Source organism: Sorex fumeus, unplaced genomic scaffold (genome assembly GCF_029834395.1).
Source record: "Sorex fumeus unplaced genomic scaffold, SorFum_2.1 ptg000014l, whole genome shotgun sequence".
In the NCBI taxonomy this organism is placed as follows: domain Eukaryota; kingdom Metazoa; phylum Chordata; class Mammalia; order Eulipotyphla; family Soricidae; genus Sorex; species Sorex fumeus.
Genome location: NW_026606071.1, coordinates 27,700,130 through 27,721,866, shown reverse-complemented (window position 1 = coordinate 27,721,866; position 21,737 = coordinate 27,700,130). Strand labels below are relative to the sequence as shown.

The window sequence follows — 21,737 nt, the reverse complement described above, 5'->3', positions numbered from 1 at the left end:
GTCACAAACAGTAAAGTCCTGTAAGTATAAAAACGTTATATTTGTAGTTACTTTGGTCATTCCTTACCATAAGTTTACTCAATTAAGCATCTATTCTTGTATCTTAGAGTAAGAATTAAAATTTTTCAAAGGATAATGCTACAATATTGGATACTGGAGTATATATTAATAAAATTTCTTTTGAAGATAATACATCATTTTTTCTATATAAAGTTGAAGGCAATTTGTATGAATTGTTTTTTCTCATGTAAAAATGGTTAAACAAGTTGTAGTATCTATATAACTGACAATCCTGGTCATGTGGCCTAATCTGGGGGATTTGACACTGTTTTTGTTAGGGATTGTAAATTTTACCAGTCCCTTTAAGAAGGAAAAAAAAAATTCAAATTCAATACTGACACATTTTTGCTTGTAGTTTACTGTACATTATTTTTTAAAAAAACATTAGCCAGACAAACCCAAGTTGTCCAGGCAAATAATCTCAAATATTTGTCATGTCTGATATTATAATCTTCTATGTAAGTTTTTTAATTAAAGTTATTTCTGTATTCCTTTGTGATGTCTGATTTGATTAAACACCACCTATTCATAGCACAACCTTTTCTTTTTCATTTTTTTAAGACATAGTTGGTGCTTATGACTACTCCTAATTCTGTGCTCAGGGTTTATTCCTTGTGATCCTGGGGACTGAACCAAGGCCTCCAAAAGCCTGAGTTCAGCCCATTAACTATCTCTCCAGCCTCACAATTGTTTTAGTAGCTAAATAAAAACATTAATAAATTTTACATCATAATGTGGGGGTGGGGGTGTAAAAATCAAGTTTTCCAATATATGCCGTGTTATGTTTCACTTTACATATCTTATTCTTCAAAACTCATGGTTGACTCAAGTTTAGTGACACTGATCCTGTTATTTCCTATCATACTTAGGATCTAACAAGATTTGTTTTACAAGAATGAAGTAACTGATACATATTTGTTGCTGAAGTATAATTCAGGACACAATTTCATCTCTAAGCCTAATCTGGTATATCCTGGATTTGTAAAATATAAATCTTTGGAGCTGGAGGTATGATGAGGCCAAAATTCATAGTTCTAGATCCTCAGATATATGGTTCTGTCAAAAGTTAAGACTAATTTATCTAATCCACTTCCTAAAGAGATCCACTTGTAAAAAGGGTACAGATCAGAAATCCTATGCAATCCTGGATCCTTTTCAAGACACCAGCCTACTGCTTACCTTTCAGCTTCTTCATTTTTTAGAAAATCAACAGCTGCCCAACCAAAGTCATAGTAGTGATTAGCAGATTTAGTAAGATTACACCAAAGCATTTTATAACCTCAATAAAAACATAAAACTTGTAATATCACTTTTAATCCTTGCATGGTTTTACAATCAACATATGAGTCAGTTAACAGAAGCTGAAAGAATCTCGTTTTGATTTGCTAACATCAAATAACTTCCTTTCTTTTCAGAGCTACTATTTTATGTACTTAGGAATAGTGTGACTATGAAAAGGATGCCCACTGAATAACCAGTCCCTCCAACAAAACAAAACATCCTAATAACATCTGTACTTGTATGTACAGCAGATCATCTGAAAATCTCTTGAGTTTCATACACTGTCTTTATACTTTAAGTATATATATAAAAAAAAATCAGGTGCAAAATGAAGAATAAATGTTTTGGAAGTCACATCAGCCAGATCCAAACAGATTTCTGATATTATCACATATATACACAAATAAAACTATACAGAACAGGAAAAACAAGGAATTCCATTGCTTTTGGAAAACAGCAGAAAACAATAGAAAAATTCTTTTGAAAATGCAGACAAACATTTTCTCATCATACATAAGTCTCAGGCATTAACACATTTCTGTAATAAACCTTAATAGTCATACTTTTACTCATTATAAAAATCAAGTCTGCCAGTAAAAATGAAAATTTTTTCACACTAATCTTTAAATTTCATCACTTAAAAGTAGTCGTACACAACAATTTCTAATCTCTTGGAACATTCTGTAGAATAGATTTTAGTCACCTGCATGAATTAATTGCTCAGAAAAGCAGCACTGTCTCAACTGCGATTATGATTTAGTAGTCAATATTCTTTTTTTCCAGTTGAAAAAGATTCTGTAAGAAGAAACATTAGATTCCTTGTGGTTTTATCGATCAAGAGAGCGTTTCTGTGCAGCTTCTGAGCAAACATTTCTTAACAGGTTGATCACAGATCTGGGATCTTCACTCCTCATAATGGCACTACCAGACACAATCATGTTAGCTCCTGCCTAGAAGAAGTAAACACTTAGGTTATATCTCAAAGAAAGATACAGATGAGCCTAAAATAGATGTCTTGGAACAGAGCTAATACTCTTGCGTCCTGCCAGTATTTTAACTATATAAAAGCCATTCTTAGGTTTAAAAAAAAAAAACCTCAAGCAGCTTCAAAGAAGTTAAAATCATTAACAATTTTTTCATTTTTACAAGTGAAGTTACTTATAAATATGTTTAAGAAATTACTAACTTTTAGTAATTAATATTAAATAATCACACGCAGAGGCAATTATTTCAGTTTCAACCAAGGTGACGGTTAATATGCTAGGCAATCACCTCAATTGTTGTTGTTATGCTCTAGTCCTAAACCTTGAATTTCTTACATGAATTGCGAACAGTCTAGAACAATTACTATTTAAAGATCAAACTATACATTAACTATGGTAACATTAAACTTAATCTCATTTGTTATTTCACATTTTAATGAGAAGAAAAATGGAATATTGGGGAAAGCTGGCAGTACCATTTAATCATTATGTAATTTTTAAATACAGTCTTCCTGTTTTTTTCTTTCCCAAATTCCACATTAAAAACAAAACAAAACAAAAAACCAACAGGCGAACAATCTACAAAATATTAGGGATCTTCACTGGCTCAAAAGACAATGAGAAACATGACACAAGGTACATATTTTTGACACAAGGTGTAAGTTTGAGACACCAGAGAGGAAATTGGTCTTAACCAGTCAAGGAGCAGTCTCACCTCTGCACATTTATGGATAGTGTCAGGACCTACGCCACCATCGACCTCTATGTCCAAAGATGGGAACTGAGTCCTCAACCAGTGAACCTAGATATACATGAGGAAATAAGTGACTCCTAAAGTGGAATTGGGGAATGGGGGAGGGGTGAAGACAAGCAATCAAATACGGGGGGGGAAAAAAAGAATCAAATAGCCAGTATTAGTCACAAAATGATTCCAATGTTTTAACACAATAAATTTCTATCAATAAAAAAAACTGTAGGAAAAAATTTCCTATTATCCTAAAAAAATTAAGTTGAAATAAAGCAAGCTTTATTCTGTTTAGCCAATGACATTCAACTTGTTCTAGCTTTGCAGAGAAGACAGTCACAACCCTTAACTTAATACCAAGAGATCTAAAACCTGTGGAGAATGGGTTGAGAGAAAATTTCAAGAGCGAATGCAGTATTTTATGATTTTTAAGTCTGTATTTCTTATAGTGGGCTGGAGCGATAGCACAGCGGTAGGGTGTTTGCCTTGTGCGCAGCCGGCCTGGCCAAGCCTGGTTCGATTCCTCCACCCCTCTCGGAGAGCGCGGCAAGCTACCAAGAGTATCTCACCCGCACAGCAAAGTCTGGCAAGCTCCCTGTGACGGATTCGATATGCCAAACACAGTAACGACAAGTCTCACGATGGAGACGTTACTGGGCCTGAACAACAGGAGGACCGTGACCGTGACCATATTTCTTATAGTGTATATCACACTTATTACAACAGGCAAGAATCCCCAAATATCTTTAGAACAGGCCTATCTTAAAGATACAAAGGTTCAATATATGCTAACGGAATGCACATACAATAATAGCGTGACCCCAGAATCAAACAATTTTTTTACCTTTGGCATCATATCATCCATAAATTTTTGCCCTCCAAACCCAGGTTCCACTGTCATAACCAAGGCCATGTCTATCTGATTAGCCCATGGTGCCAAGTACTCAACTGTAGTTCCAGGTTTGATGGCAAGGCCAACCTATAACAGAAAAAAATGTACTACGTCACAAAACAATTATTTACATATGACTGAGGTTTATCAGGACTAACGAAATGTCTCTCCGTTAACAGGGTCCTGGAGGTGGGGGTGGAATGGAAAGATAGGCTGGTTTGGGCCACACCAAACAGCTCTCAGGGGGTTACTCCTGATTCTGTGCTCAGGAATGACTCTGGCAGTGCTCAGGGGGTCATAGGTGGTGCCAGGGATCAAACCAGAATCAGCTGTATGCAGGCAAAAATTCCTCGTCTCCTGCACTATCTCCTGGGTGAGAAAAATCTATTCTTAAAAAACAGTGTACAGACAGCATACAGCCGAAGAAAAGGGCCACATGGAGGGTGGGATCCACACCTCCCGGAGGGAGAAAAAAAAAAAACAGGTTCCAAAAAGAGCCGAGATCATCGGGAAATCCCAGATGGGGTAGGTACCGCATCCCGCCTCCCCCAGATGGAACCCCGGTGACCAGAAGCCTCTACAAGCACAGCTCGAGTATGCGGGAACTAGGACTTTTTCTCAAAACCGTGCGGCCGCTTATGCGGCCGCGTGACATCTCTTTATATACAAAGTAATCAATGGGAAGTAAACCACCCAACGTTTCTCCCTGAAAATCAGAGTTAAGTTTGGAGCACAGCCACAGCCCTAGAAACACAAGGACTTAATGCAGAACCCGGCACCTTGGAGCAGAAAGGTGAACGGACTATGCGTTAATCCAGGCCATCATGTATGTTCAGAGGGGAAAGGGTGTTGCCCCATTCGCCCTCTCCTCTCTGGAAAGAAAGATGGCGGCCGCATGGGAGCCTTGTGGACAGCAAGTATGAGCGGGGGGTGTGGGGGCGACTAAAACCTCATGGGAAGGGGGGCATTCCGGTCCGTCCTTCACACCTACCGAGGTCACCAGTTGCCCCCCACAAGCGGCTCTCCAGCACGGCCACAGCCCCAGAAGCACAAGGACTTAATGCAGAACCCAGCAGCTTGGAGCAGAAAAGTGAAAGGACTATGCGTTAATCCAGGCCATCATGTCTGCCCGGAGGGGAAAAGGTGTTGCTCCCTTCAGCCCTCCTCCCTCTGGAATGAAAGATGGCGGCCGCATGGGAGCCTTGTGGACAGGTATGAGCCGGGGGTGTGGGGGCGACTAAAACCTCATGGGAAGGGGGGCGTTCCGGTCCGTCCTTCACGCCCTACTGAGGTCAACAGTTGCCCCCCGCGAGCGGCTCTCCAGCACAGCCATGGCCCCAGAAGCACAAGGACTTAATGCAGAACCCGGCAGCTTGGAACAGAAAAGTGACTGGACTATGCATTAATCCAGGCCATCAAGTCTGCCAGAGGGGAAAGGGTGTTGCCCCATTTTCCCTCTCTTTTCTGGAAAGAAGGATGGCGGCCTCATGGGAGCCTTGTGGACAGCAGGTATGAGCCGGGGGTGTGGGGGCGACTAAAACCTCATGGGAAGGGGGGCGTTCCGGTCCGTCCTTCACACCTACCGAGGTCACCAGTTGCCCCCCACGAGCGGCTCTCCAGCACGGCCACTGCCCCAGAAGCACAAGGACTTAATGCAGAACCCAGCAGCTTGGAGCAGAAAAGTGAAAGGACTATGCGTTAATCCAGGCCATCATGTCTGCCCGGAGGGGAAAGGGTGTTGCTCCCTTCCACCCTCCTCCCTCTGGAATGAAAGATGGCGGCCGCATGGGAGCCTTGTGGACAGCAGGTATGAGCCGGGGGTGTGGGAGCGACTAAAACCTCATGGGAACGGGGGGGCGTTCCGGTCCGTCCTTCACGCCCTACCGAGGTCACCAGTTGCCCCCCGCGAGCGGCTCTCCAGCACAGCCACGGCACCAGAAGCACAAGGACTTAATGCAGAACCCGGCAGCTTGGAGCAGAAAAGTGAACGGACTATGCATTGATCCAGGCCATAATGTCTGTCCGGAGGGGAAAGGGTGTTGCCCCATTCGCCCTCTCCTCTCTGGAAAGAAAGATGGCAGCCGCATGGGAGCCTTGTGGACAGCAGGTATGAGCCGGGGGGGTTTGGGGGCGACTAAAACCTCATGGGAAGGGGGGCCTTTCGGTCCGCCCTTCACGCCCTACCGAGGCCACCAGTTGCCCCCACAAGCGGCTCTCCGGCAAGGCCACGACTCCAGAGCACAGAAACCAATTTCTTAACTATCTGACTTTCAGTAGAAATACTTCCAGGGTCAATAAGTAAAATAGCAGAAATCCAAAACCAACATTTAATTCTTGAACCCAGCTGTAGAAAGCAAATCACTTCACAATGCTTTTTCAGTATGTCTGATTTGGGGGGGGTGGGTAAACTCTAAATAATAGTGGTGAATCTTTTATTGAAACAATGAATCTAATCAAAGCAGATAGAGTGTTAACTAGAATTCATCTGCCTCACAGGGAATGGGAGGGGTGGGGGGTGGGGTTTTATTGGGGTTCTTCATGGTAAAAAATAAGTATTGGTAAAGGGAAAAGTGTTTGATATTTGCATGACTGAGACCTAAACCTGAAAGCTTTGTAACCTTTCCCACAGTGATTCAATAAATAAATAAAAAAAAAAACAGTGTACATATATAGATGAAAAGTCTATTCTTAAAAAGACAATATACATATATAGATAAAATACAGAAAACTTTTTGATTAGTTACTAAAATTAAGTCAGCAAAATTATCACGCTATCAACTATAAATACATCTTTAAAATAAGTTTTAGAAAATGTTAGATATAAACAGTCATCGCTGACCTCTCACCTTCATTCCATTCTCCCGAATGTCTTTAATCAAAGCCCCTGGGTTCTCAGTGGCCTCTAAATGAAAGGTATACTGATTAGCGCCTGCTACGGCCATTGGCTTTACCCACTGTTCTGGTCTGGACACCATCATGTGCATATCTAAGGAGGGAAAGAAAGACATATCACTTAAGTATTACTGAACTGAAAACACCAGGTTCATAACACTCAGAACAGCCTATAGATTTTGCGATTTCAGAGAGAAACTCCTCTGGCATAATACTAATGATCAATTTACATTTTACAATTAACCTTCGATTATTCAGAAGATAAGTTTCTTATTTATAAACTCATCTACCCCACCCCCACACCCCATCGCCTCCCCAAATAAAACAGCCAGCTAGGCAGAGATCCAAGTGCAATCCTTAGAACCTCATGGTCCTGAACACTGGCGGGTGCAAGCCTGAGGGATTCTGAGCGATCAACAACAGGGTGGCTGGTGACCCCTGGTACATTTCCACATTCTTGAACCCAAGTGTTGAACCACCCAGGCCAGAAGCAGAGTATTGCTGAGAGTAATCCCAGAGCCCCTGAGCATTGCTTGGGAACTGCCCTCCAAAGAAAGAAAAAATATATATAGGGTCCTATATGTGAAAAGCAATGACTAGAATCAAAAAATGTGGGTCCAAAAAATGATTTTAAAACTTAAGTCATTTAACCTAAGATGATTTGTTTTCCAAAATACAAACAAAAAAACTAAATTATACTTTCCAGTTTCTTATTGAATACTTACTATACCACCATAGCTAAATCTAGGAATAGAGATTACATTCTTAGTGAGGGGGGCTAATATCAGAATAGACACTGAGTTGGTAGGAAGGCTACAGTGACAGAAATAAGGGAAACACACAATATAGAGCCGAGAAGAGGTACTACAGAGCTCTGCAGACACAAGATGGGGCAACATTACTGGACTGAGTGAAGGGACAAGTTCTGCTTTGGCACAGCAATAATCCAGGTGAGAAGTGATAATGGAAGTAACTGAGGATTGTGAGATTCTGTGTGGAATTAGAGAAGTGACAGATGAGGAGTCAGGATGGTACTAGGTTTTGGGTCTGAGTAATTAAATTAGAATCAAATTACATTTAACTGAAAAGCACAAACTGCAGGAAGAGAAATGGATGTATGAGGATGGATGTGTTAACTAAAAACCAACATACATTCTAATCCTAAAGTTAATTATCATATAAATTTTAGGAAAAATGAGCTTGATCCTCTTAAAATATCTTGATTTAAACATTAGTATCAGTGAGAAGAAGCAGTTTAAAAGATAGCAAATAATACTCAAAATCTCTGGCACTGCAATTGAACAAGAATGAGACATTAAGGGGATTCAGATTAGCAAAGAGGAAATCTAGCTAGCACTATTTGCTGAAGGCATGATTTATATGAAAACCCTAAAGACACTCAAAAAAGCTCTTTGAAAACAAAAAAAACGCTATGTAGTAAAAGTGAACTACAAAATCAATATGGAGAAATCCATGGCATTTCTATACACAAACAATGGGATAGAAGAGAAATAAAACTATGCTATTTACAACTGTCTCCCCCCAAAATCAAGTACCTAGCAAATTAACAAAGGTGGAGGGTAAAAGACTTATACAAAGAAAACTCTAAGTCACTATTAAAAGAAATTATATACAAGGTAATAGAAACACATCACTTCTTCATGGACTGAAAGGATTAACATTAGCAAAATGAACAACCTAACCAAAGCATGATAGAGATTCAATGCAGTCCCCATAAAAATTCCTATGACATTCTTTAAGGACGTGGATCAAATACTAAGATATATATGGAGTAATAAAACTTCACATAGCCAGTGATCCTTGGAGAAAAGATTGGAGGCATTTCTTTTCCCAGTTTTAAATTATACTATAAAGTTATAGTAATCAAGATGGTTTAGTACTAACAAATGCAGACTTACAGACGAGTGGAATGGAGAAATAGTACAGCAGGAAGGGTGTTTGCCTTGCAAACTACCAACCCGGATTAAATCCCCAGCAATCCAAATGGTCTCCCAAGCCTGCCAGAATAAATCCCTGAGCACTAAATCAGGAGTAAGCCCTGAGCACTGCCAGGTGTGGCCCCAAAACAAAAAGACATAAGAGACAGATTCTAAGATATATGGATAGCTCATTTTCAACAAAGGATCTAGTTGTATAAAGTGGACCATGGAAACCCTCTTCAATAAATGGTGTTAGGAAAACTGGTAAACCTATTGGTGGTGGAATCTGATGGAACACTGTGTCTAAAACCCAATTTTGCAAATCACGATACTTTAATAAAAGAAAACTCAGGGAAAAAAAGAGAAAAACTGGCCAACCACCTGCAAACAAAAATGAATATGAATCCCCACCTCACCATACATACAAAATTAATTGACAAGCCAACCCCACTCAGTATTAGGCCATCTTCAGTGAATCAATGCCATTGGCCAAGAAAACAGAAGTAAAAATAAATAAATGGGAACACATTAATTAAGAAGCTTCTGCACTGTGAAAAAAATGGTGTATATAATACAAAGTTTCTACTGACTAGGAGAAAAGAAGTACTCACCACACATCAGATAAAAGGCTAACACCTAAGTTCTATAAAGCACTCAAAAAACTGCCTACAATCTATAAAGCACTCACAAAGCCAAAAAAAGAAGAAAAAGAAGAAAAGAGGGAGAGGAGGGAGAGGGAGAGGGAGAGGCGGAGGAGGAGAACTAGAGGGGGAAGGAGAAGGGAGAAGAAAATAACTTTTTTTCAGAGGTCAAGGTACCTGGTATGATGCCAGTGATCGATGTGAGGCCAACTATTTGCAAGATATCCCTGGACTATCTCTCCGGCCCATATACTGCTTTATATGAGGAAAGGTAAGAGCATGGAAGAGGAGTATATTAGAAACCTTTTCAGACAGGAGTGAATATTCTATTTCTAGATCAAAACCTAACAAACAGGACTTTTATAAATACTAGCTGCAGTATAACATCAATAAATTCAATCAGGAAACTTTGTACATCTTCTTACACTAAAACACTGAATTCTATCAAATACTTTGAATGCATCTTTTTACATATTGGCTCACTGAGTAATACCAGATTTAAACAGTGATACTTTTCATTATATTTCAACATAAAATATATTCATGTACTATCACAACAACTGATTTTAACACAAAATCTAAAGTTCTAGGGAGCTGATAAGCTGCAGTGGCACTTATCACACTGCAGAATGCTTCCAAAATTCTAATTTTCACTTGTGAGTTCTGACTTGATCAGTGGAGAATGGAAACTAAGTAAGGTATTTTCCTTCAAGAAAACAGGTTCACTTAGACAAATAAAATCTCAGGAAAATATCCCAAGTCTGACAACTACAGTTGCTCTGTCCAGTGTTCACAAAAATGGCAGTGACTCAGTCTGTAACTCAAAGGCACATGTGTCGTCCCTTGAGAAAACCATCACCTTCTAGTATGTGGTAGAGACTATGTGCTGCCTACTTCACCACACAAAATGAACAGACATGCACTCTTAGATGTTTGCTCAAACAATGTTATTTGCTTAAGCAGAAATACTTCTCTATGAATACACGTACCTGAACAGTTTGATACAAAACCTTTCACTTAATTTGGGAAAATGGATCAGCAGACAGATTTACCACTGCATTGGTACCATGAGTAACAAAAAAGGACAAAGAATATTATATAACAAAAATAGTGTTGTTCTCACTGACTATCTAAAAGGAATTTCCTATTGGAAGGGTCTTGAAGTCATTCTTTTTTAACTGCCGACGTTTTAATTTGATTAATTATACTATAAAATAGCAATGTATACACAAGGGAATTTTAACACATCATATACATGATGCACTAAAAATATCTTACATTTAGCTTTTAAAAAGTTTCAAGTTACAATGATTATGAACAGTATTTATATCAAAAGATTCTCCATAGGTGATTTGGTTATTTTAGTCCCAAGTTATTGCTTAAGAAAGCATTCTTAAAGACCAATGATCACAACAAAAACAGATGCTTTGTGCTCAGGGATGACTCCCGGTGGGCTGGAAGAACCTTATGTGGTACCTGAATAGAATCTTATGTGGTATTCAGATACCTTAAGTGGTTGGACAAAAGCATGGAAAATGCCCATCCTACCGTACTATCTTTCCAGCCCCATTTCTGCTCAAATCTTAGACTAACGAGGTAACTTCAATGGCTATGCATACAACTTATGATATAGCGAATAGCAAAAACATATTAATGTATCATTTATAAAACAATCAAGATCAAAGAACAGAGCCAAAACAACGCCTCTTAGTGTAAAAAAAAAAAAGTAAAGTAAAGTAAAGGCCCTCCAGTTGATCATCGATTTGCTCGAGCGGGCCCAGTAACGTCTCCATTGGAGACTTTGTTGTTACTGTGTCTGGCATATCGAATACTCTCGGTAGCTTGCCGGGCTCTCCGAGAGGGGCGGAGGAATCGAACTCGGGTCGGCCATGTTGGCTGCGTGCAAGGCAGACGCCCTACCCGCTATGCTAAACTCACGGATATAGAGATCATTCAGCCTCTTGACCCATTTCCAGAAAGATTAATTACCAAGATTATCAGCAAACCAACAAACCATAAAGAGAAACAAAAAAACAAACAAACTGTACAGTAGGGCTAGTAAAAGAAAAAGCACTAATAGCACTGGGAAGAGCTACCGGGAGACCGAAGTAAAAGGGAGAGGAAAGGAAGAAAAAATTATTAGCTCACACAAAACTGTAAGTAGTGGACTTTGTGGCCATTATATAATGAGGATAAACAATATTCAAATTTATTTTTGAAAAGCCATTTTCCAAAATGTAATGAAAATAGAAAAAAAAATCTTTTGGACAAAAATCCAGCAAACATTTGAAAAATAGAAAATAAAAAAGTTTTAGGAATTTCAGTAGCCACATGAAAGTACAACTTTTAATCTTACTAAATTTCTTATACAGAAGAAATTCGATAGTTTAAAACCGTTAGTTTAAAACAGCAAAAGCAATAATATGTGATTTGACTCTTGAATCTAACTCCCAGATTACGGTGTGATCTCAAAATCTTAACTCATTACTACATCATTGAATTTCAAAGCTAGCTGATAATGAACTTAAAAATTCATGTAATTTGACTGAGACCCAATCCTGTGGCCTAAATTCAGCTCTAAGAAAACAGACAAATAAGTGGAAGCAAGCCCTACCCTCAAGACTGTCACGACAGCATGATAAAAGTAACTTCCTTCAGACAGAAGGAAAGGCTAAGGAGAAAATCTAAAGGGAATATGAGAACAGGTTAAAGGTTAATTTATAGGAGAAATCTCTAAGAGGCTCCCTGTGGAAATGACAAATAATCCCATAGCTCAGAGGAAGGAAGAGCTTTTCAGGCAGAGGTAAGCAAAAGTGCCAAGGCCTTGAGGCAACATGAGGTTTGGCTCCTCAAAGGAAACCAAAGAAGCCTTCGCAAGGGGAGGGGAGAGGGAAAGGGCTGAAGAGGAAGTGAAGATATCAACCATCATTTGTTTCTTTATGTAGGCAACACACCCAACCTCACATGGCATAGTACCCACTTACCAAAGAAGGGGTCCTGGCCTAGCTGCTTTCGGAGGCTTTCTACCACAGGGTGACCAAAGGTGATGTTGGGAACAAAATGCCTACAAGACAAACAAAACCTTTCTCGGAACGTGTTCTCAGTTCACTTGATTCGTGAGGTATTCTGAGGGGAAAGGTCTAAATTGTCATCATGACCGTAATAGTTTTAAATCTAGGGGTTTTTTCTTTAATACCAATATTTAACACCAGCAATATCTGCAGAGTTTCCGTTTTAAAAGTTTATCTCCTTGGCATAATGACAGATAAGTCATAATCTCGGACAGGTAGAAATTGAAACATGACAAAATAAACACTCTGAAAGTTCCATTCCATGACTTGCCCAAGTCACATGCTAGTTAGGAGGTTCTGAACTCTGATGTGGTGCTCTCCTAGCTCAGCCGTTACAGGCTGCCCACGGCTGTTCCTAACCTACCTCTAGCAATGGCACTAACTGACAACTTAACCTTCACTAGAGATCGTCCTTCCTTCTTGCACTCCCAATACAGGTACCCTGTTGGATGCTTCAGAAAGCACTGTATTTTATTTATAATATACAAGAGATTCCTTATTTATAAGAATTTAAATTTTTCATGCTAGAAACATTTAGTCTCACTGGCAAGGACTGCTAAAATTCACAAAAATTCATGACCCTACTGTTGCACAAAGTGGCTGGTAGACAGCTAATTCCTTCAAGGCCTACAGGTCCTAGCTCCTGTCCTAGCAACCTTTACACCCAGTAGCCCCTGACTGGAGCTTGTTACCAGCGAACTGTGAATTTAAGTGATGTGTCATCAACATGGCTGCACGACCAATAACAGTACTTGAATTTCTGCATTAAAGGATATGGACAACAAAATGTTCTATAAATGAGAAATAAACTGCTTAATGTAAAGCTACCGAAATCTGGACTTTGTTAAAATAATCTATTTCAAAGGGTGGAGAGATAGTACAGTCGGTAGAACACTTGCCCTGCATGCAGCAAGCCAGGTTTTATCCTACATGGTCACTTGAATCTCAGAAGTATGAGCATAACTGGGTGTGCTGCCCCCCCCAAAAAATATACAGGCATATTTTTAAAAACGTAAACAGTAACATGTTGACAGCTGATTAAAAGTTGCAAAGGCAAGTAGTACTGCATTTTAAAAGAGGGAAAAGAACATGTAGTTATAAAATAATTTGTAAAGAATTTGAAAAGAAGGAAAATAAAGAAAAGACAGATATAAGGTAAGTATAATCCAGGGCCGGAGAGATAACACAGCAAGAAGGGCGCTTGCCTTGCATGCAGCAAACCCTGATTCGATCCCCAGCTTCCCATATGATCAGTCCTCTGTCTAAGCACTGCCAGGAATAATTTCTGAGTACAGAGCCAGGAGTAACCCACAAGCACTGCGGGTGTGTCCCCTAAATAGAACAAAACAAAACAAGAGCAGAATCAAAGAAGGTGGAAATGGTGCTCACCAGCTTGATGGAGTGAAAAGGCAGGGGTGGAGTGTGTCTCAAAAATATATCAAAAAGCCATGCTCAGTGTTCAAACATTAAATATGACGATTTTACAGCAAGAAACAAGTGAAACAGAAGATGCGCATAATGGAGCAGGAAGACAGAGTAGGCAGTGAACAGGCACAAAGGAAAAGAAATGGCAAGAAGAGCTTGAACAGAAGTAAAGATGGCAACCGTGATGGGATGTGAGAGGCTGAAGAGAGAATAAAGCAAAGCTAAACTACGGGGGGAGGAGGGAGTAGTAGTGAGGAGGGTATGGGATACACCCAACAGAGCCTGCTAAGTGCTGGAATTGCCAAAGATGAAACCAGGGTCAGCAACGTGTTAGGCAAGAGAATATACATCCTGTAACCCTGTACTATCCCTGAATGCATGACTTGGTTAAGCTTACTGAGGTGACAGAATGAGTCTTACCAGAAGACTGAAATATTAAATATTAAAACATGTGGCAGGGACCTGGATTCTAAATACTTTTCATACACTAAATCATTAAACCTCACCACAGTCCTATGGGGTAAGTACTACTATTTCCTGTATGTTAACAGATAAAAGGGTCAATCAGTCAGTGCTAGAGGCAGGAATTAAAGGCTGCCAGGATCAGTCTGGAGCCAAAGTTCAGCTTCTTAACTGCAGGCCTGCAGTTACAACTAATAAGTAACAAAAAACAGGTCCAAGAAACTCAATCCTAGGAGGTCAGGTTTGGTCACCAGAGGTTTGGTGGCTGGTGTTTAACAAATCATTATATCATTGGTCTCACAACAACTGCAAGGGTAAAGGGTAAGACTTTTATTATAATAGAGTATAATAAAAAAAAATCTGTTTACTCAGAACTTGAAGGGGTCAGATAAGGAGGCTTTAAGGGCAACTGAGTAATATATAGCTCTAAGATTTGGATTCTGCTTCTGGTTCTTTGGCTGTGTGGACTTGGAAACAATTTTATTGTCTCAACTTTAGGTTTTATTTATGATGAAAAATATAATAACTATGTCTTAAAAAATGAGCATTAAAAAAACACTTTTACTTCACTGTGAAACAGAAGCACAGAGTATGAAACTAATGACCATCAAATTATGACTAAAAACTAAAAACCAATTCAATGAACAAGGGTCACCTAGAACAATGGAAGAACAAAAAAAAAGTATCTTTGGCAGAAAAAAAGGTTTATGGTTAAGCCAGGGCTGGAGCGATAGCACAGCGGGTAGGGCGTTCGCCTTACAAGCGGCCAACATGGCCGACCCAAGTTCGATTCCTCCGCCCCTCTCGGAGAGCCCGGCAAACTACCGAGAGCATTCGATATGCCAGACACAGTAGCAACAAAGTCTCCAATGGAGACGTTACTGGGCCCGCTCGAGCAAATCGACGATCAACGGGAGGGCCTTTACCTTTTACCTTATGGTTAAGCCATTACCCCTCCCCCAAAATGGCTGCAAACACACCCATGAAATATAGGGGTCCCAAATTTGCCTGAGAACAGGAACCACTGGAGCACTAGCCACAAAAAAGGATTACATACTGGTGCTACTCCAAGTCTATTTATGTCAAGAAGGACCCAGAAATATGAATGATTAGTAAGCACCCCAGGGGTCTAGGGGGGTTTTCAAGCCAGTTTGGAAAACACTGTTTCACTATAATGAAGAGAAAATTCACCAAGGAAGTTCGTTTCATCATTATCTTTGGTCTTTTTCCCCCTGAAAGGTACTTTTTGGAATAAAGCTGGGGGGGCGGGGGCAATATAATAAGTACCCCGTCCACCAAAGAACCAAAAAACCTACAGCGATTACACTACAACCATTTATAATACAAGGATATAATTATTTTATCTTTCACCATATGCCATAGTTGCAGTCAGTTAGGGGAAGCTTTGGGGGAGACAGTCCAGTTGTCTAGTTACCAGTCCAGATGCAGCCCAGAGGCATGAAGACTGCAATCCATTGACATGCAAACACCGAGTTCCTTGGAGATGGAAGAAATGAGGTGCCAGAGAAGAGTGGACCTTTCTATGGACCACCGAGAAGGGTGGAAGGGATTCAAGAATGGATGGGAGATGCGTGCTCAAAGTGGGCAAAGGATGCACTTGATGGCTTCTCAGTATCTGTACTGCAAACCATAATGCCCAAAAGGAGAGAGAGAGAGAGAGAGAGAGAGAGAGAGAGAGAGAGAGAGAGAGAGAGAGAGAGAAAGAGAGAGAGAGAGAGAGAAAGAAGAAAAGTCCCTGTCATAGAAGCGGGGTGGGGGATGGGGTGTGGGGAGGGTAGAGTGGTGGGAGGGATACTGGGAACACTGGTAGTGGGAAATATAACTGGTGGAGAGATGCGTGTTGGAACATTGTATGGCAGAAAATGGGGCATGAAAGCTTTATAACTGTATCCCACACTGGTTCAATAAAAATAGTAATTTTTTTTAAAAAAAGGGAAATCCTAAAGGTCATGATAAGAACATGAAAAAAATAATTCAACAAGGCCAGGGCTATTTGGAAAAAGCCCAACTATAAAACCAGCCTTGCCAAGGCAGTAGGAGATATTCTGGCATCTCAAACCAAGGTGTGTACTCTCAGGCTTTCCCCGCCTCTCAAGAACCCGTGTCCTTTCTTGAACACATCTCCCTCTCCTTTCCTGTTCCTCTATATAAAAACTTTACTTCATTAGTCACCTCCTCCTGAAGTCTTCTCTAGGAGAGAAGGAACATTCCTGGAAACCCAGGCAGGAGTTAGGACAGTCTTGTCTCTTCCAGGAAAAAGCAATTTGTCACTCAAGCCTGTGTCCACAGTTCCCCAAGGGAGTCCCCTGTGCTATGTAAATAAAATGAACTTCAGCACAGCTTGAGAAGTTGCCCTGCAGGGCTAGTATGCAGGCCAGGCAGATGCTCTCGTAGACTTCACCAGCCCTGACTCACCCCAGGTACGTACTAGGATCACGGAGAAGGGTCAAGTGGACTCATCATGTCACCCACCCCATCACTTGGGGAAATAGGAGTTAGGTCACCTGACACCCAGGGAATCCTTTTCTTTGGGTGGAAGCCAGTTTTCCCACCTCCATCATGAACCCCTCAGCTCCTTAAAACTGTCATGCAATCTATTGCAGATCAACCAACAAAGCAAAGATGGCAAAAACAAAATTGTTATGAAAAAACACTTCCTCATAATCAGGAATCAAAAAGTTATGGCCCTGGAGGCTGGTAGATAATAATGGAGGAATGAACAGAGCAGATGGGGAGAAAGCATAAAGCTCAACTTGCCTAACCAATGGCAGCTGCTATTCAAATGCCACGAAGAGGACCCAGTGAGACAGACTGTAAGAGCAGCTTTCTGAATTCTCCGGGGTATTTTTGTTTTTTTAAGAGTCAGAAATACAGTACAGGGCCAGAGTGACAGTACAATGGGTAGGGGGCACTTGCTTTGTGCACGGCTGGCCCAGGTTCAATCTCCAGCACCCCACATGGTGCACCAAGCTCAGGAGTGATCCCTGAGCTCAGTCAGAAGTTTGCAGCACCAAGTGTGTCCCCAAAACAAAAACAAACAAGAAATACAATGCTAATGGGAAATCTTCCTGGTTCTTAAACTCTGGTAATTTACAAGTTATATGCTCTGCTTCCCCACACGTAAGAAGAACACATTTATTTAACTATGGTCCTATGCTGCCCTGGGAGGGGAAGGGTGTCTGTCCCTCCACCTGTCCGCGGTGGCGGTGGCGACATGGTGGCCTGCATCTTTTAGAGCCTAATGAACAGCCAGGTATGAGACTGCATTGACAAGGCACATGGGGCTTCATGGGATGGGGCATGGAATCGGCCCTGCTCCGGGTTGCCTCCCTCAAACGCCTCCTCTGGCTTCTGACCGACCATGAACCCAGAAGCACACATACCAATCTCAGAACTCAGGGGCTTCTGGCAGTAATCCCTCTAGGTTTATTACTAAAATATCAGAAATCCAAATTTGCGTGGCCACTATTGTGGCCACAGGACATCATATGCTCTTCACAATCAATAATAGAAAACAAATTTTCTAATGATGCTTTGTGACAGGTCTGAATGTTGGGGAAAATTCCAAAGAACAATAGCGGGTCTTTTGTCGTAATATTGAATGTGATCAATGTAGAGAGAGAGAGAAAGTAAAGTGGAAATCTGCCACACAGGCAGGAGGTGGGTGGGAGGGGGGTATACTGGGATTCTTGGTGGTGGAAAATGTGCACTGGTGAAGGGACGGGTGTTTGGTCATTGTATGACCGACCGAGACTTGAACTGAAAGGCTTTGCTACTGTTCTCACGGTGATTCAACAAATAAAAAAAGAAGAAGAAGAAGAAAAAGAAGAACAACAAGAAAAAGAACACACTTCAAGTGCTCTCCTGTCAAGAGTTTAGGGGCTTTCTAATTTTTCTTACTGTAGGGCATTTGCCTTGCATGCAGCCGACCCGGATTCGATTCCTCTGTCCCTCTCGGAGAGCCCAGGAAGCTGAGAGTATCCCGCCCACACGGCACAGCCTGGCAAGCTCCCCGTGGTGTACTCGATATGCCAAAAACAGCAATAAGTCTCACAGTGGAGATGTCACTAGAGCCCACTCGAGCAAATCGATGAACAATGGGAGAACAGTGCTACAGTGACCGCCTTCTCAGTGTTTCCAGAATTCATTCCTGACACTCAAATGCAGACATTCATCCTTAAAACTGGGAGCTATGATGGGAGAGGACAGTCTAAAAATCAAGCACATTCAAACTTATGGGCATGCACAGATTCTTTTAAGACCAGGAAATAGAGCATACCCAAGGGAGAGGTTAAATTGTGGCTGACCACCCTGGGCAAGGGGTCACAGCCCTCTTCTTAGATGCCTCAAAGCCCAGAGCTCAGATTGGCTTGCCTCTACCTGGAGAGCTCAGATTGGCTTGCCTCTATCTTACTGGAGATAGGGACTGAGCCTCCCTAAACTTACTCCTGCCTTTGGAAAGGAGAACAAAAATTGCTCAACTCAAAAGCTGCAAAATTTCAAAAAGAAAAGACTTTTAAGTCATGTAAGGTGAATTTAGGGTTTTCTTTTTAAAAATTTGTTTTTGTTTTTTCCTAACCAAAGCATTTGTTTTTTGAGTTTTTTCTTTGGGTTTTTTTGTTTTTACATAAGGCATTTCTTGACAAAGGGCGAGATGAAACAAAAAAAAAAAATCATAAATTCTTTGATCTTAAACTAGGATCTTCTATAGGGCTGGAAGGGGGTAAGTGATTTCTTGGAATTCCAGCCATTATGAGGGAGCCAGTAATTCCTTTAACCAATTACAATGAAGCTTGTAAATTTAAAGATAGTTACTTTTTTAGATACAGTGGCCAAAAGGACAGACCCTGCCTCCAATACAGCAAAGATACGAAATAAATGACAAACTAAGTAGAAATTGAGTTCTCTGTGAGGACAAAAAAAAAAGTATTTATCATCCTCCGTACGCCAGAACTTACAAAATATTTTGAGATAATACAACCTGTTGCATGATTCCAACCAGGGCTGCATATTTCCTACCTACAAGACTAAGAAAGGTGACTTCCTTACTGATTCGGTTTTTAAAAACAGCAGTAACCCTGTAGATTCTGAGTTAATTCTAACAAGCCAGTAGAACAGAAACACTTTTTAAATAAATATTGGCTACTGTTATTATTACTATTCCTGATGAGAATAGAAAGGAGTTATTTTCTTCAACCAGTTATTCAAACTCCATATAAAATTTACAAGTGCTTTCTGCATCAACTAAGAGCACATATAACTTACCAGCTGAGTCACATTGAACTCAGGCACAGAAGTGCAGCTACCTACTCCATTCAGTCCTAATTCCAGTGAAAAACTGGGCCTTTTCCATAAAGGTGTCCCAAGTATGCAAGAGTACATGAAACAGCAATCCAAAATCAAAGTTTTGTGATAAGATTTTTCATTATCTGGTTGCACCTTTAACTTAGAAGAACTCAAAAGAGAAACAGCTAATCTAACCTGCCAGAACCATAAAAAAAGAGGCAACTGATTCTCTTTTGTAAACAACAGGAACCTGGAAATCTGCATGAGGTGGAATCTTTAAGTACCTAAAATACATTAATCTTTTGACTTGGTTTTCGAGTCCCTTTTCTGTTCTCCCTTGAACACATATCTCACTTGCCTGTCCCTCTGTTTCTTTGCCTATTTCCACTCTGGAGAAGCGTGTGTTCTCTCTTGAATACTCACTTCTTTCTCCCTTTCTCTCCCCTCACATCCTGCTAAATAAATCTCCATAAAAACTTACCCGCTGAGTCACACTGAGCCCGGGCACAGAAGTGCAGCTACCTACTCCATTCAGTCCTAATTCCAGTGAAAACCCGGTCTTTTCCATAAAGGTGTCCCAAGTATATGCCCGAGTACATGGAACAGCAATCCCAAATCAAAAGTTTTGTGATACGATGATTTTGGACTGAGATCCTGCCCCACAAAGGAATTAACTAATTAAATAAATAAATAAATAAATTTTCTACCTTAACCTAGGTATGGGCTGTTAGGGCCAGGGATCAGTGAAGCTCAGAGAACTACTTGGCAAACTAAAGGAGACTCAAGTTGCAAAACGTGTCCCAACGTTGTGTAACGCGGAGAGAATCGGACTGTTTTCTCTTAGGCTTCCTTCCTCTAACGTAGAACCAACTTAAGAAACGACTTATCCTCCCAAGATCATCCAAACAAGATTATGTGCTACAAGTATGGGGCTTAAAAGTTACCAAAAAAAAAAAAAAAAAACCAAAAACAAAAACCTGACCTCCCTGAAGAGCTGGGTGCCTGAAAAGAAAAAAAAAAAAGGACAACAGGAAAAATCAAAATTCGAACGCTACAGTAAAAAAAAAAAAAAAAACCTTTCAGCTTGTCCTCCTTCTAACACAGGCACTGTCAATTTGCATGAATCCTCTCAACTTCCGAAGATGCCAGCGCGGTGGCGGGTTCGACTCGCGACTTCGCCCAAGTTTCCCACAGGCTGGAACTGAAAACTCCCGGAGTCCCGGCAGCGTGTCCCGAGTAACCCCGCCAGGGGCGGCACTCGGGCGACCCTCTCCCTCCCTCCCGGTGGCCGGGGACACCAGTCTGTCTCTCCTGCTTTGCCACTAACCAGCGATGAGCTTGGGCAAGTCATGCCTATAGCCTGTGTGTGTCGGGGGTCGGGGGTCGGGGGTCGGGGAGGAGGCGGCACCTCAATTTTCTCCCAACTGAAAACCCGAGTCTGGATGACTGACGGTCGCTTCCGCGTCCCCGGTGTCAGGAGACCACACGTTACGTGGGAGGGGTGGGGGTGGGGGAGGGGAGAGGTGGAGATTCGGGACGCGGTCACCGCCCGGGTATCCCGGGCCCCGGGCCCCGCTTCCCGGGACCGCGCTCCGAGGTCCAAGCCACGCCACCGCCGTGCACCCAACAGGCGCTCCATCAAGAGGCGCCCATCCCCACCCCGCGCCGAAACCCTGCCCGGAGCCCCGCGGAGTTACCCGTCCATTACATCCAGGTGCAGATAGTCGGCCCCAGAGTCCAGCATCCGGAGGCACTCGGCCCCTAAGCTGGCCAGGTCGCTGTTGAGGATGGACGGGCCAATCTTGCAGCCGGACGCCATGGTGCTAGTTTCCCAGCGCTAAGTTAGCCCACGAGTCCGCAGGGGAAAAAAATGAACGCGCCGCCCCGATTGGCCGCGCCGCCTCGGCCCCGCCCCTTCCCGCAGAGGCTTCCGGGCTTGGCCGGAAACTGCCGGGTTACATCGAGGAAGTCCCGCCTCTCTCTGCCCGGGGCCGCGCTGAAGGGAAACTATAGGCGTCCGGGTGAAGCCGCACTTCGA

General features: G+C 41.7%; 1 protein-coding gene across 4 annotated transcripts; it reads right to left on the bottom strand.

The window, feature by feature from the left end:
• Positions 1-16: 16 nt before the first annotated feature.
• Positions 17-21,578, bottom strand: RPE (ribulose-5-phosphate-3-epimerase). 4 transcript variants are annotated; one of them, XM_056111557.1, is made up of 6 exons: positions 21,397-21,578; positions 12,419-12,498; positions 6,808-6,947; positions 3,914-4,048; positions 3,040-3,126; positions 17-2,291 (listed from the first exon to the last, which is right to left on the bottom strand). In XM_056111557.1, exons 1-6 carry the CDS (start codon positions 21,516-21,518, stop codon positions 2,169-2,171), a joined length of 687 nt encoding a protein of 228 aa, XP_055967532.1. In that variant the 5' UTR covers positions 21,519-21,578; the 3' UTR covers positions 17-2,168. The 4 variants fall into 4 exon arrangements, with proteins under 4 accessions (XP_055967532.1, XP_055967534.1, XP_055967536.1 ...); XM_056111559.1 differs by having other exon boundaries at positions 21,408-21,531; XM_056111561.1 differs by lacking the exon at positions 12,419-12,498 and having other exon boundaries at positions 21,408-21,531.
• Positions 21,579-21,737: the final 159 nt, after the last annotated feature.